This window comes from Excalfactoria chinensis, chromosome 4, assembly GCF_039878825.1.
Source record: "Excalfactoria chinensis isolate bCotChi1 chromosome 4, bCotChi1.hap2, whole genome shotgun sequence".
In the NCBI taxonomy this organism is placed as follows: Eukaryota; Metazoa; Chordata; class Aves; order Galliformes; family Phasianidae; genus Excalfactoria; species Excalfactoria chinensis.
This window is the reverse complement of record NC_092828.1, coordinates 37875402-37889385: the sequence shown is the minus strand read 5'-3', so window position 1 is coordinate 37889385 and position 13984 is coordinate 37875402. Positions and strand designations below refer to the sequence as shown.

Below are 13984 nucleotides of genomic sequence, written 5' to 3'. Positions count from 1 at the left end.
GAACTGAGAGGTGTGCAGTAGGATTAGATTGTTCTGTTAAATTGAGCTTGCTTATTGTGTCTAGTTGGAGGTGTGTACCACGGATCACCTACATTCTCTGAGATATTTCATTGCTTCATTTGGAAATTGCTGTTGCAGGTTTGTTGTTTGTGTTTTGTTTTTAAGCTTGACTTAGTGTTGACTTAGTTGTTGACTTAGTATCAGTGCTTGGATAAGCTATATTGCTCAGAGTAAGTAGGAGTCTCTCAGATAGCTGCAAAGATAATAAAGGACCTGAAGCATCCCCCATATGAAGAAAGGCTGAGTAATCTGCTCGGCCCGGGCAAAAGAAAACTGAAAGGGGGACCTGATTAATGTTTATAAATATCTAAAGGGAGGGGGGAGGCAAACAGATGAGGCCAGGCTCTTCTCAGTGTTGTGTAGCAATAGTACAAGGAGCAATGGCCTAACACTTGAATGTAGGGAGTTCCATACAAACATTCAGAAGAACAACTTTACAGTAAGCTGACAGCACAGGAACAGGCTGCCTAGAGAGGTTGCAGAATCTCCTTCTATGAAGATATTCAAGACCTATCTAGAAGTGTGCCTGTGTGACTTACTGCAGGGAAGATGCTTTAGCAGGGAACAGCCATCGACAGAACTAGTATCCTCAGCCAGTTTTCTACTTTCAAAGCTGGATGATGAGGACTCAGGATGAAGCATGGTAAAACTGAGTTTCAGAAGTCAGCTGTATGAGGAGGTTTAGCGAAACCTTTCTGCTCTAGGACCTGATTGTCATGTGTTCACTGTTAACATGTTTCTGCACATCCTGTCACAACCCTGCTGGATTCCTAGTTACCATGTGAAACACGGGTAAGCTTGTTGTAATCACACCAGATTGGAAACCATTTGCTTACACTTTTGTGGAGGTTTTTGTGTGAAGAGATTCAAATGGAACTGAAGCTGTTAACAAATGAGACAATTTAAAATATTAATGTATTGATGGGAGTTTTATTGTGTAAACAAAGAACGTTTTATTGGTCTGTTTGAAAACAAATCTGCAACATCCAGAATACAGTGAACATTAGTTAATATTGGGGCAGACTATTTAATAAGTGTGCTAGCATAAAAGTTTAATAGCCTTACCTTCAATGGGAGGCCTAAACTAGCATCAGTTTAGTAGATTTTCATCAGTAAGGTCTCCTTAAATAGTTTCAGTAGTGCAACATTTAACATCGCCGTCTGAGCCACGGGCAGCATTATTTTCCCACCAGTACTTGAGGCAAGGCAAGTAACTATTGTGTTGTTCCCATGTGTGACAATACTACTTTGTAAGTTCCGCTTCAAGGTTTTTCTGGATTTATCAGTTACTGTGGCTCAGAGGATTTGGGGGTTAACATGAGCATGTTACTGACAAGTATAGGTTATTTTCACACACTTGTGTTGTTGTTGTTGGAACGATGATGTGTGCAGTAGGAATCCAAGCATACTGGATAGGAAAAAGGAATAGTTCCCAGAGGAAAGTAAGCAGTTTTTCTACTGGCTTCAGGACTCAGATAAGCTCTGATCTCCCCTGTACCATTAAGTAGTGCATTTGTAGAAAGTGATGACACAAACTTCATCAGAGTCTGGCTGCTCCCAGTCTTTCTTGACGTTGGGTGTTTTTTTAGGAGCTTCACTGTTCAATTTGGAAAGAGCTTTACTTGACAGGAGGGGTGTTTTGGTTTCGAATCACTAAACATAGGTGACTTGATGTGGGAGGAGAGAGCTAGATTAAGAAAACTAATTGCAGGACCACTGGATGACACACAGAAGGGCTGAATTTAAAAATGGATGCCAAATTGAATTTGAAAAGTTAGAGCAACAATTACTGTTCTAGGAATATTGTGTGATCAGCTAACAGCTTCCCAAGGGATTAAGCAGCTATAATTCATTGTTATAGAGGCCAAAAGTAATTTGCTGGCTTAGCAAGCAGCTCCCTAACTGCCTTTTTAGCACAGCCCAGTTCAGTGAGGTGCTTCGTGATATGTGTAGCTTGAAGTATATCGTAATAATTGTATTTACCAAGGAATATGCAGAAGTGCTTTACTGAAGCAGTGTATGAAAAGAAAGAGTGCTGATGGGATCCACGTATCTATTCTTTCTTTTTCTTTGTGACCCTACCGCATTTTCTACAGCAAAATGTGCAGCACTTAACTAGAATGAAGCCAGCAATGGCTGCACAGGTGAATAGGAATGCCAGAACATCCAGGCAGTGGTATTGGTACCAGGTAAGATGGTGAGCAGCTGGTCTCAAGTGCTTTGCTCCTTTGTGACGCATGACAAATTCAATCCAGAAGACAGCTCTGTCCAGAGGTTTAATTGGCTGGTCATGGTGTATCTTGGATAACTTTAAAGCATTTTCCTTGTAGCTGAAAAAAGAAAGAAAGGAGATTTGTCGCTGATTTCTGAAACAACCCATTCCACAACTGGCTGATAATCTTGAGGAAGGTAGAAAACTCTGCTTTTACTTTGATCAATGTTATATAAAAATATTTGGAACCAGTCCAGGTTATTATTTGCGCAGAACTTGAGATACAAACTTTAATAGAGAAACTCAGTCTTTTGCAAAGAAAAATTATGCCAAGTGTTTACAGTTACTCTGTTTAAAAAAAATAAAATAAAATAACTTTTTTTATGTCTGTTCAGTATGTTGCTACAATAACCTAAGGATACTGGAGGCTCAGATAAGAGAACTGTGACAGCTCCATACAGAGAATAGATAAAACAACTTTGCATTGTTATGCAACGTATCCAACAAATTTATGCTAGCAGTGAACAGAGAATCATCTTGGGAGTTGCTCCAGAGCTGTCTTTCTCAGAGGAATCTTAAAATGCAATACAAAGTAGAATTGCTGGTCCCTCTTTTCTGAGAAGATGCTGATTCTTAGTAGAGATTTGTTTTTTCTCTAAGACCCAAGTGCCAACTGTTCAATATTTTGAGTTCCTGGAAGAGCCAGCACGTCTTACATCAGCAGTTTAAATAACATCAGTATGATGGAAGAACAAAACTCACGTGGAATTGTTAATGACTGTATTCACTGCATCAACTAGATCCTGCGTCGTCAGTGTGCTGAAATCCAGCTCAACTGCAGCTCCTTTTGCCCTCATGTGAGCGATGTTGTCATGCTGGTCAGCAAACATGGGAATCCCAACCATTGGGATTCCATGGTAAATTGCTTCATAGATCCCATTGGTCCCACCATGAGTAATGAAGGCCTTTGTCAAGGGATGACCTGCAACATGGGAAGTTGGGAAACATGTAGCAGCAGCAGGCCAGGTTCACAAGAGCATCAGAGCTGTCAACTACTACAGCAAATGCACCCTGACTTCTGGATTGACACCAGAGCATGCACACTTAGCTTAACTTCTACACACTGATGTTTGAATGCAGTAGGTGAACTGGTATATTCCTCCAGACTACCGTAAAGTTACTTCAGCCCTTCTGCAGTCATGCTGTTCTACTCTTCACATTGACTCAGGCTCGTAATAGCCTCTTCTGCATCCTTCTTGTTTGACCAGAGATGCTTGATGCCTTTTGAGGAATGTGCCTGTGAAATGAACTGCAGGGGTGAAGTCCAGAGCACATACCTTCTTTGTTACTGTCTGATGTGGTTCTTAGTCCTTGCAGACTGATGTTACTGGTCTCTGTAAGACTGGGACTTTTCCTTAAGAGATCCATCTGTATAGCTAAGCTCAAATTGCTGCCTTCCTGAGCCACTGATCCCTACTCCCTTTATGGTCTGTCTGTATCTTCCATGGTTCTTGTATAGTCCACTTACCATAAAGTCAAAAACAAACTAGGAAATTAGGGCTTCAAGAGCTAACCTCTGCTGCTTGACGTACAAAACTAACTGTAGCTGTTAAGTCTTTGGGTATTTTTACCTAAATAAGCCATTTTAGCAGAAAAATAAAGGAAATAGCTTTTTGAAGGGAGTAATTCATCCCAGATAGAAGCAGTCTCACCAAGCAGGTCATTTTGGGGTATCCAGTCATAAGTCCTGGTGTTGGAGCCCAGAGCTTCTGGTTTTTTTCCTTTGTATCGCCAGAGGACCTTGAACAAAGGAACACTAAGATAAACACTATGACTGTGGCATTGTCTTCTGTGTTATTTCCCAGTGATTCAAGCAACTTTGGCTCTAGATTAGATCTTTGGTTAGTTATTTTGGCCTATGATACACCCCCATACCATTTGGGTTGGGAACGGGGGGCAGAAATACCTTAATTCTACCTGGACTGGGTGTGCAGTCTGCCTCTGCAGAGCCCAGCTTCTGGCCGTGGGATATCCAGCAGAAATGCAGATAAAAGGCCAGTCGAACATAGGTTTGCTGAAGGAAGCGTGACAAAAAACAAGGCAGGTGGTTTTATACTTGAAAGTAAACTCACATTTTGTGGAAGCTGGCTGAGGGCTCTGGCAATGACATTACTTCTTTCATCGGTTAGGTTGTAGACCATTGACCCAAGAGAAAATACCACAATGCCGTGTTCCCCAGAACTCTGAACGAATTCTTCAATTTCCTAGGAGGCAGAAGGCATACTAACAGTAATCACAGAATGCAGATTACACAGATTATGTGAAGAGAGAGTATAATTTAATTAGTTTATCAAGAAGACAATCGTAGTGTTAGAAGCACCCCTGCTGACATAAGGCTATTACAAAGATACACATCGCCCTGTACAGAACAGGCAGGTTCTCCTCAAGCAGGAGCAAGATAAGCATCAAGACAAGCAGAAGAAGATTTGTCTCTTTAAATACATGTCAGGAAGTTTCAGGAAACATTTCTTTCAGAGCATGACCAGCAAGAATGGATCCTGGCACTGGAATGAGAAGGCATACTCTGTGACATCCTCTCTGGCACAGCAGACCTTCAGGGGGCGACACTGCTGAAAACTTGTTGCAGCATCCTGAGTAGGGATTTGTCAAGTCACTGCTGTCACTTTGTTCACCAGTTCTGCATTTCCTGTAGTACAGTATGTATTGCTACAGACTTAGCGTGTCAGACCAACCCCGCCCATTCTATGATTCTGTGATCTTCCTGTTCCTTCTTTTAGGTAGTACATGTGAAATGAAGTAATAGTATCCAAAAGGGAATGGCTATACCTCTCAACTCAACCCCTGTAGCATTTAAGAGTCAAGAGGCAACGCCTGTTTCTCCTAAAACAAATACCCATATTTGCTCCTGCTGACTCACCTATCATCTTTTGACAGTAAGCTACAAACCCAGCCCTCAGTTTGTACAAGTCTGGGTGGATTGCTAAATAGCTCCCTCCTGCTCCCACCAGCAGCAGAACATGTTTTAAGAACGAGCTTTCTCATGACGTTGCTTTTCAGGGATGAAAATAGATTTTATAGATAACCAGCCAATGGCAGAACCAAGTCAAAATACCTTTGGCAGTGGCTTTGCAGGTTGGCAGTGAAGTCCTCCAACAAACTCAAAGTTGGGCAGGAAAGGGCGAGGAAATTCAAAATCCCAGTATGTTCTGATTAACCATATCTCTGCTTTTCCCATCGTCTCACACAGGGTTGTGGGCCTTCCTGTGGGCAAGGTACAAGGCATTTACAACAATCACGAGTATAATCTTGTTTGCGGTAGATTGCAAAATACTAGCCTTACCTTTGTATTTTGGTACTCCCAGTCAGTGTATTCTATCAAACTGAACATGAAGAGAAAACCTGGACAAATCTAGACCTATTCCTTGTCCAGTCCCTCCTCAGTCTTCTTAAGTTGCAACAAACAAAGCAAAAGTATCTTAAAAACCATTCTGAACCCCCAGGATAAATGTAGAGCAGTATATGAGCAAGTTGGGAAGCATTTAATTTCTGTGCTTTTCTTGTACTGCTAGAAAATATAATTACCTATGCTTGTAATAAAACACCATTTGAGGGAAGAAAATTTATGGTCACAGAAAACTTATGGCAACGTAAGATTAAATCACAAAGAGATGGTCAGAAGTCAGGGAAGAAGAAGGTTTTTAACTAAATTCTGTTGTGTTTTTCAAATTATGTCACAGTCTGTGGCTGCTCAGACTACAGTGAAAAAACAGGCCCTAATTCTGTTGGGGACTGTGGAATCTTCTGCTGAAATGTATAGGGAAAAACTGGCCCAAAATGTAGGTTCTGGAATGGTGTTTTAGGCAAAATGTCTCTAGAAATTCATCTGCAAGAAAAAAAAAGAGGGATGAGGGGGTGGGGGGGTGGGGGGAAACATTTCATAGCTTCCCATTTGGAAAATACATATTCTTAGGCACATCTTGCAAGTTCTCTTGGGTATTTTCCCCACAAAATGGAAAAGGGTTAAAAGTATTAAATGATCTTCTAAGGCCAATCTAATGCAAATAGTATCCAAGCAAAATGAACAGCAGGAGGAAAGTTGCCCATAGAACATCTTATACTATTTGATCAGCATTAAATAGAAATTAAATGGTGGTGGTGACTTTGGGTTTGTTTTTTTTTTTTTCCTATGTTATTGTTATTTTTTTTTCCTAAAGCAGAGGGCAGTGACTCAGCTATAAAATTACAGGAGTGAAAATGACACCTGCATTACTACTAGAGTGATATAAGTGTCACTATCTAAGTTGTAGTGTGAAACTGTGAAGTCTTACATGGTAGAAAAGTTCAACTGATGGGAAAAAGCTATTGTGGAAAGCAGAGAGGTTTTCACTGAAAACAGAGGAAGAGATTGGAAGGCAACAGACTAGATGCCCTTGTGCTTGCTGTTTGTTTGTTATCGGCTTGAACATAGATATTCTAGACAAGGTTCAATGTCCCTTTAACTGAAAGGTCTCTTTCATAGACTTTGAGTCAAGCCCTGTGCTGTAATAGGCTAGAACAGAAGTTCTGAGTAAGGGAACTTTATTTCAAACTCTGTATGGTGACAGAAAGGGAAAGGTCTTCTTGGAGAATATGAACCCACATTTAGCAACCATACCAATCAGGGCTGCCAGATAGTACCTCCAGATGATGCATACAACATGAATGCATGCAGCTTTGCCCTTCTCATCCAAAGACAGACGGTGTTCCCAGTTAGAACAAGATTGGCTCCATTTCAGTCTTGGCTCCGTGTTACTAATGGAGCTGTCTCCAGTAGCTTGCATGTACTGAAACAATGATTTTGCCCTCCAGTCTTTGTCCACTACCACCTTAACTGTAAAAGTGCCTCAAAATTAAGAAACAACAGTTGTCCTCTAAATTCCCCTATAGGACTAAAACAGGCATGCAGCTCACAAGAAGAGCTGACCAGCAGTACCATTATTGACAAAACTACACGTTCTAAAAATCCTTAAGTGGACATAAAACAGGACTGCGCTGGTACCTGTTAGGCTATACAAGCCTTAAAAGATAAAGCATAACCTCTGTCTGACCAAAACAGAGGGTGATGGAAGGAGCCCAATGTACTCCCTTCTAATGTGGGACTACATCTTCAAGGAGGTCATCTTCAGCACTGTGAGACAGCTTGAGAAAGTATTTTGAGACTACAGCACTAAGCTCTCTAAACATTCAATATGCACAATTTATGCAAGAGAGACTGCTCAACAGCTGCCTTACCCAAGACATTACTGTAGTATCCATCCCATTCATCTCGCCAGAACTTTAAGAAAAATAAATCCATGGAAAAGTAAAAGAAGAAATTCTTCAGTCTCTCGATAAAGGACATGTGGTCCGTCAACCCTGTTGTGCTAGCAGGCACATAGGAAGGTGGAGATGGGAGCCCACCACACAGCCGTTCTACCACGTTCCCCTCAGAAAAACGGAAACTGTAGACAAAAGGGATTGACAGGAGGTCTGCCACAAGCTCTCCACATACACATAGAGGGTCAGCAATAAGAACATCAAACTTGGCCTGATGCAGCTTTGCTATCAGCTGAGGATTTGATACCAAGGCATCACAGGACTGCTTTGACAAGTTAGAAAAGGAGTATATGGCTTCTTTCATCCTCCACATGACCTCCCAGGGAAATAGATTATGGAGGTCATTGATCCAGAGATTGAGGAAGTCCTCCATGAGAGCATCCAGGGTCTCTTGGGTGAAGTTCACCTCCAGGACCTCAAAGGTGAAAGGAGATGACGTGTCTTTGTAGTCGATGAGCAAATTTACTGACGGTACCAGCACAGTCACTTCATGACCCCGGAGAATGAGCTCTTCCAGCAACACTTTCATGTTGATCCAGTGACTGGCATCGGTGGGCCAGACAACCACCTTCCCACAAAAGCCAGCACTCCAGCAGCATGCAAAGGTCCAGAGTAGCCAGGAGAATCTTTGCCCCATCATCTCAGCAGTCCACGCACAACTCCAGTCTGAGTATGCTTGAAACAGTTCACTACTTTAGCATGCAAACAACTTTGGAAACAGCCAGTAAAAGAGAGATCCACTTGGCACCAGCGTTGGCAAGAGGGCATTTCAGTACACCATACACCACCTGAGGGAGGGCTGGGCAAACAGGAAATCCCGTTCTGGAATCTCCCGCAGAGCTCTAGCCAGTCGCTGGAAATGAAAACAGTTCCTGTTTCTGCTCAACAGAAAGTGCAGCCTGCAGCATGTGAGGCCCAGAAGCCCTTGCCCTGCTGCCAGATCTTCAAGGTATGCACCCCTGTGCACAACAGTTCAGGCTATGGGAGCCCAAGGAACTCAGTCTTTTCACTTGACTACTACCTAGATTTGCTTCTTTGCCCTTTAAGAACCAAACTACCTATATGGCTGGTTACACTTTTATTCTTCTGATTTACTACATGCAGACACAACATCCTGCAGTGATTCACACTGTATGCAACACTACCAGACACTGTGGTCACATTACTGGAAGGGGGCAGTCCTGGCAGAGGTCATTGCAGCATCAAGTTCATTCCACGGACGAAAGAGGAAGAAACTGAGAGCTTGGGTTTTGCTCACGTTCTTTGCCCCTCACTGTTCAGGGCAGTCCAACATAAGAATCCTAATTTCCCCTCCTGAAGGCAATCCCACAGATAAATAAAAGATGCCTTGTGCCACTGACGTGTAAATGGAAGTGAACAGGCATCTGCTCTTTCCTGAGCAGGAGGATGAGGCTTATGCTGAGTTGAAGAGGGGCATGGACACTCCTCCAGGATCCCAGCACCACTACATGGGACCCTCACTGGACTGATACAGCCCAAACAAGAGATACAGCAGATGGCAGTCAGAGGGGAGAAAAAGTGGGCTTACATAGACTTTGTAAGTGTAACCTTAAATGCTAATGCACACATTTTATGACTGGTAGAAAACCCAATAAATCACTCAGTTCAGGCAGCCTCAAGCTGACACAGCCTACATTCAGCAAGTACATTGCTTCCAGCACAAGGCTTTCTAGCTGCTGCCAAACTTGATAAGCAACACAAATAAATAAGGAGCTAAGTACTCCAGTAGTAAAACTTCCTGCCAACTTTGCTCTCTCAACAAAACCACACACTACTACGGATCTGAAAAATAAATAAAGGCACTTAAATCCTCACATGGAAATAATAACCTTTCAATTTCTCCACTTTGACCGCAAAATAAATAAATACATTTCTTAATTAATGAATGAAGATTATTTTATTTCCTCCTGATCACGACAAGAACTTCTTAAAACAAAACTTCAAAATTAGTTCTGCAGTTGTTATTAGATTAGGAAGTAAGCAACTCCAATTAGTTCTTTTAGATACCTTCAAAAAAGCCAAAGACCTTTTTTCCTTGCTGCTGGGGGAACTGTATCACTGCCCATTGTGACTCAGTACATTACAGTCCTCTTAGCCTGCAGGGATAGCTGCTCTTCCAAACCCATAAGGACCTAGGGAAGCTGTTTCCATTCTGAGGAGAGCTGAGGAGTGAGAGCATTACTAAGGGAAAAAGGTAATTTTGGTAGATAGACAGCCTTCCAAAAAATACCTAGCTTTCTTCTTTTGAAATTTTAGTTCAGTAGTAGCATTTGGTAGAAATGCAGTGGTATTTTTCTCTTTGTGTATGTTGCATTTGACTGAGAGGCTCTTACAAGTGCTACTAGCACTTGATCAGTTTGCTTGTATTAAAAGTACCTGTATGGTTTTAGCTGTAGCTAGAAACAGGTAATGTTCTTGCCTGGGCTGTTTGCTGTGACACAAATAATTTGGAGGAAAGAAATTCAGAACTGCCTTGGTCCAAACTTATAACTTAGCACCAAGGCTCTGGGTTTGCAAGCGTATGTGTATAGTATGTGTAATCTCTGCAAGTAAGAGCAGCCTTACCTAAGATGTCACTGTAGTATTGATTCCAATGTCTCCAGAGAACGTAGTGGTATGTGAAGTCCTGCAGAGCATAGGAGAACACGTTTTTTAGCCTCTCTGTGAAGGTCATCTTGTCTGTTAGGGAGCTTAGGCTGGCTGGCACGTAGGAAGGAGGTGCTGGAAGGCCCCCACAGAGCCGCTCCACCGTGTTTCCCATGGAGAATCGTATGGTGTACACCAAAGGGATACCCAGCTTCTCTGCAAACAGCTCCCCGCTGGGCATCAGTGGGTCTGCCAGGAGGACATCAAAGGAAGATGCCCTCAGCCTTTCCAGCAGCGCCTTGTTCTTCACAAGTGCATCACAAATGGTTTTGGTTATATTCTCGAACTTGCGTAGCAGATTAATCATCTTGTAAAAACTTTCCCACAGAGGTAACCTTCTCTCCTCGTAGAACCAAAAATAGAAACCTTCTTCCATTGTGGCAGCCATCTCACTTTTGCTGATTGACACCTCAACCATCTCAAAATGGAAAGGTGAGGGCTGGGTGCCATTGAGGATAAGGAAGCACGAAGGCAGCAGCACAGTCACCTCATGGCCATGGGCTACAAGTCTGTGCAGGATATACTCCATGTTGAGCCAGTGGCTGTTGTCAACTGGCCAGACCAACACCTTCCCACCAGACACAGAGCCCAGCATAGCCAGCAGCCACAGCACAGCCACCTTCTTTCCTGACATGATTTACAGTGCTTCTCAGTGCCTCAGTGGCCTTGCTTCCTCGGGAGCAACAGAGCACACTGAGATGGGCTGGGCCTGCGTGACACTGCAAGGCAAAGAGCCAAGGTAGCTGGTGCAAAATCCCGTCGTGGATAATGGCATGTTTTCCTGGGGAAAAGATGACTGGAACCAGCTGGCTCCATCTGGTGGTCAGTGACTTGCTGGAGTTGGAAGATGTTTCCTCTGAAGCAACGCAGAGAGCCGTGAGCTCGGCCCTATGAGGGTTGTCTCTCTGAGTGTCCTGACTCTTGTGCCTATCTAGCTATAATCTGTGTTATTTTTGGTACAAGAGGTGATTTTGTCATTCCTCTGGCAGCTCCAATAGCAACTGATGTTCACAGAAACGTTCACCCACTGTGTGTGCATCTTTTTGCTTTGTGAAGCCACTGAATGTCTGAAGTACACTTTAGCATGATGATCTAGGGTTGCAGCTGGCAAGCTGATCTCCATGTGGATGAAATGACATGGTAACGCAAGCAACTTCTGTGTCCAAATAAGGCTGTCCTCGCATGAACTTTCCTCCTCCAGGGCTGTCCTGGAAGGAGGCTGGAGCAGTGAGTTGATGGCAGTGGGCTGTCCTGTCTACCACAAGGTGCCAGTAATTTGCTGTAAGTAGAACCAGAAGATCTCTGCTAAGCTGCTTTATTTACAGCCATACTTCTGACTTCCAGGTAAGAAATGATGAGAGACTTCTTCATTGTGTCAGAAACAATCATTGTGCTCCTGCCTAGTTCTGTTTTCCCAATCATGACGTTGGGTAGAGAATTTGCTGTGGCTCCTGTGCTGTCCAGAGCATCCTTTCCAGCATGAAGGGGAAGTGGAGATGGTGGCCAGGCCCTGAGAAGCTGAGCTGAGGCTCCTGTCTGCTGCACACATGACAAGAGCTTGCTGTGCTTGTGGAGTCCTGTAGCATGCAGGCAGATTGCGTCCTGTGAGACTTGGAGGTGCCCTGTTACACAGGGGTGGTGTGAGCTCAGCAAATATGTCACTTTGATTGTATACTTACCCAAGCACATTTTTCTATGTATTTGCACAGAAGAATCCAGAACAAAAGACTGTGAGGAAGGCTTATTATTTTTACTGTTCCCTTGTAGGTGGAGGGTTTGTTTGCACAATACAGGTTGTACTTAGAAAGGATTGGTTTTCATTACCAGTGATATAAGTCTATTACAAAAGCACAGTGCACCCCAGTTACTATTGAGGGTCAAGGCCTGCTTGTGACTCACCTAGTTGTGATGCTTTGCACCAGGAAAGCAGTTCTGTTGCTGTGTTCTTTCAGTGTGAGCATGGGAGGAGGAGAAGTATGAGCTGAGCTCTCCTTGCTGAAGTTTCTTAAGATGTTGCATTAGAATTAATTATGGCAAATCCCTCAGTTGGGATGTCTGCAGATTCCTATCTTCACACTGCGCCATGCCAGCACAACATCCTGACAGGGGTGGGTGCAGTTGATGCAAACGTACCTCACTTGAGCAGTTTGGTGACTACTGACTTAAGACTGTAAGAATTGTCTGGCTAGATCAAAGCAGGATCTTCAGAGAAAGGGGGCTCCTGTTTTGTAAATGAATTTAATTATTTTGGTCTCTGAAATCACTCTGGCCTACTGTCATTACATGCCATGTATAAGAGGTCATAGAATCAGAGAATCATTAAGGTTGGAAAAGACTTCTTAAGATCATCCAGTCCAACCTCCATTCCACCCTCACCATGCCCACTAACCATGTCCCTCAGTGCCACATCTCTGTGTTTTTTGAACACCTCCAGGATCAGTGACTGCACCCCCTCCCTGGGCAGCCCGTGCCAGTGCCTCACCAATCCTTCTGAGAAGAAATTTTTCCTAATATCCAACCTGAACCTCATCTGCTTGACTCTTTCACTGCTGGCTTACTCACTTTTCCATCTATGGACACAATGAAAAATTTGTTGGTGGCCATATGTTGATCGCTTCACCCTCCAGGCCTTCCATTTGCCACCCTCTAGGCTCCCAGCTCTGTAGCTCATAGTATGGGAGGCCAAGTGATAAGAAGTTATGTAGCATCAGCTTACCTAAGATCTTGCTGTAGTAGATATCCCATTCTCCCCAGTAGCTCTGGAAAATGTAGTCTTGCAAGTGATAAGACAGGATATTTTTAATTCTCTCGCTAAAGGACATGTGGTCAGTGAGCTCAGACAGGGCTGCAGGTGTGTAGGATGGTGGGGCTGGGATCTTGCCACAGTGCCTCTCAACAGTCGAGGCTGGAGAGAAGCGCAGGGAATACACAAAGGGCAGTGCCAGCTTGAGAGCTACGAGGTCCCCGCAGAGAGTCACTGGGTCCGACAGCAGCAGGTCGTAGCCAGAGCCCTGCAGATGGGCCATCAGCTCCTGGTTGGTCAGCACTGCATCACACATCTGTCGGTTGACATGGTGCCAGCTTTTGGACAGTTTCCCCAGCTCCTTGTAAAACTGCCAGAATGTTGAGGCTGTTGGCCTATTGTTCAGCCACAGCGCCATGATCTCCTCAATCAGGTTTGCAATGGTGTCTTTCTTGAAGGGCACGTTAAAGACCTCAAACTTCTCGGTGGTCTCAGGCTTTGGCTGGATGAAGAGGGAAGCATTGGACACCAGGATGGTGACACTGTGCCCACGGCGGATGAGCTCACGAATAACCATCTTCACATTTAGCCAGTGGCTGCCCTCCGTTGGCCAAACCAGCACGTTCCCACAGAAGACAGGTGCTACCAGAGCCACATGGAAAGCAAGAAGCTGGAGGCATTTCTTGGAGCTGGTGGCTTTTGTGGCCATGGCAGGATTGAGGGCTGGATAGTCTGGGATCCTTTTCTTCCAGCTGGGAGCACTCCACCTCTGTGTTGTCTGTGAGAGTCTGCTGCTGCTTGAGCAGGGGCTTTCAAACCTATGTGGTCTCTGAACCAAAAAGACAGGAAAGGATGCTTGGTCATTTGCTTTCCTCTTTCTGTTTTCTACTATTAACTTTCCCCTGAGGGTACTCCTTTCCTGAGGT

At 43.8% G+C, this 13984-nt stretch overlaps 1 protein-coding gene across 3 annotated transcripts; it reads right to left on the bottom strand.

Annotated features, from left to right (window-relative positions):
• Positions 1-964: 964 nt before the first annotated feature.
• LOC140251507 (UDP-glucuronosyltransferase 2A2-like) lies at positions 965-13767 on the bottom strand. Of its 3 annotated transcripts, none has more exons than XM_072335385.1 (6): positions 10235-11010; positions 5406-5554; positions 4405-4536; positions 3985-4072; positions 3035-3254; positions 965-2390 (listed from the first exon to the last, which is right to left on the bottom strand). In XM_072335385.1, the coding sequence occupies exons 1-6, from the start codon at positions 10947-10949 to the stop codon at positions 2114-2116; spliced, it is 1581 nt and encodes a 526-aa protein (XP_072191486.1). In that variant the 5' UTR covers positions 10950-11010; the 3' UTR covers positions 965-2113. The 3 variants fall into 3 exon arrangements, with proteins under 3 accessions (XP_072191486.1, XP_072191485.1, XP_072191487.1); XM_072335384.1 differs by lacking the exon at positions 10235-11010 and adding an exon at positions 13032-13767 and having other exon boundaries at positions 2053-2390; XM_072335386.1 differs by lacking the exon at positions 10235-11010 and adding an exon at positions 7565-8288 and having other exon boundaries at positions 2053-2390.
• Between the last annotated feature and the right edge of the window lie 217 nt (positions 13768-13984).

What these genes read in the sequence shown, in the direction of transcription:
- LOC140251507 (XM_072335384.1), bottom strand. Translation starts at nt 13,767, where the DNA reads ATGGCCACAAAAGCCACCAGCTCCAAGAAATGCCTCCAGCTTCTTGCT. An exon ending in TCAGCCAGCTTCCACAAAAT is followed by an intron (nt 4,073 to 4,404) that starts GTGAGTTTACTT and finishes CCTTTGTTCAAG; the next exon opens with GTCCTCTGGCGATACAAAGG. An exon ending in ACCCCAAAATGACCTGCTTG is followed by an intron (nt 3,255 to 3,984) that starts GTGAGACTGCTT and finishes CCCATGTTGCAG; the next exon opens with GTCATCCCTTGACAAAGGCC.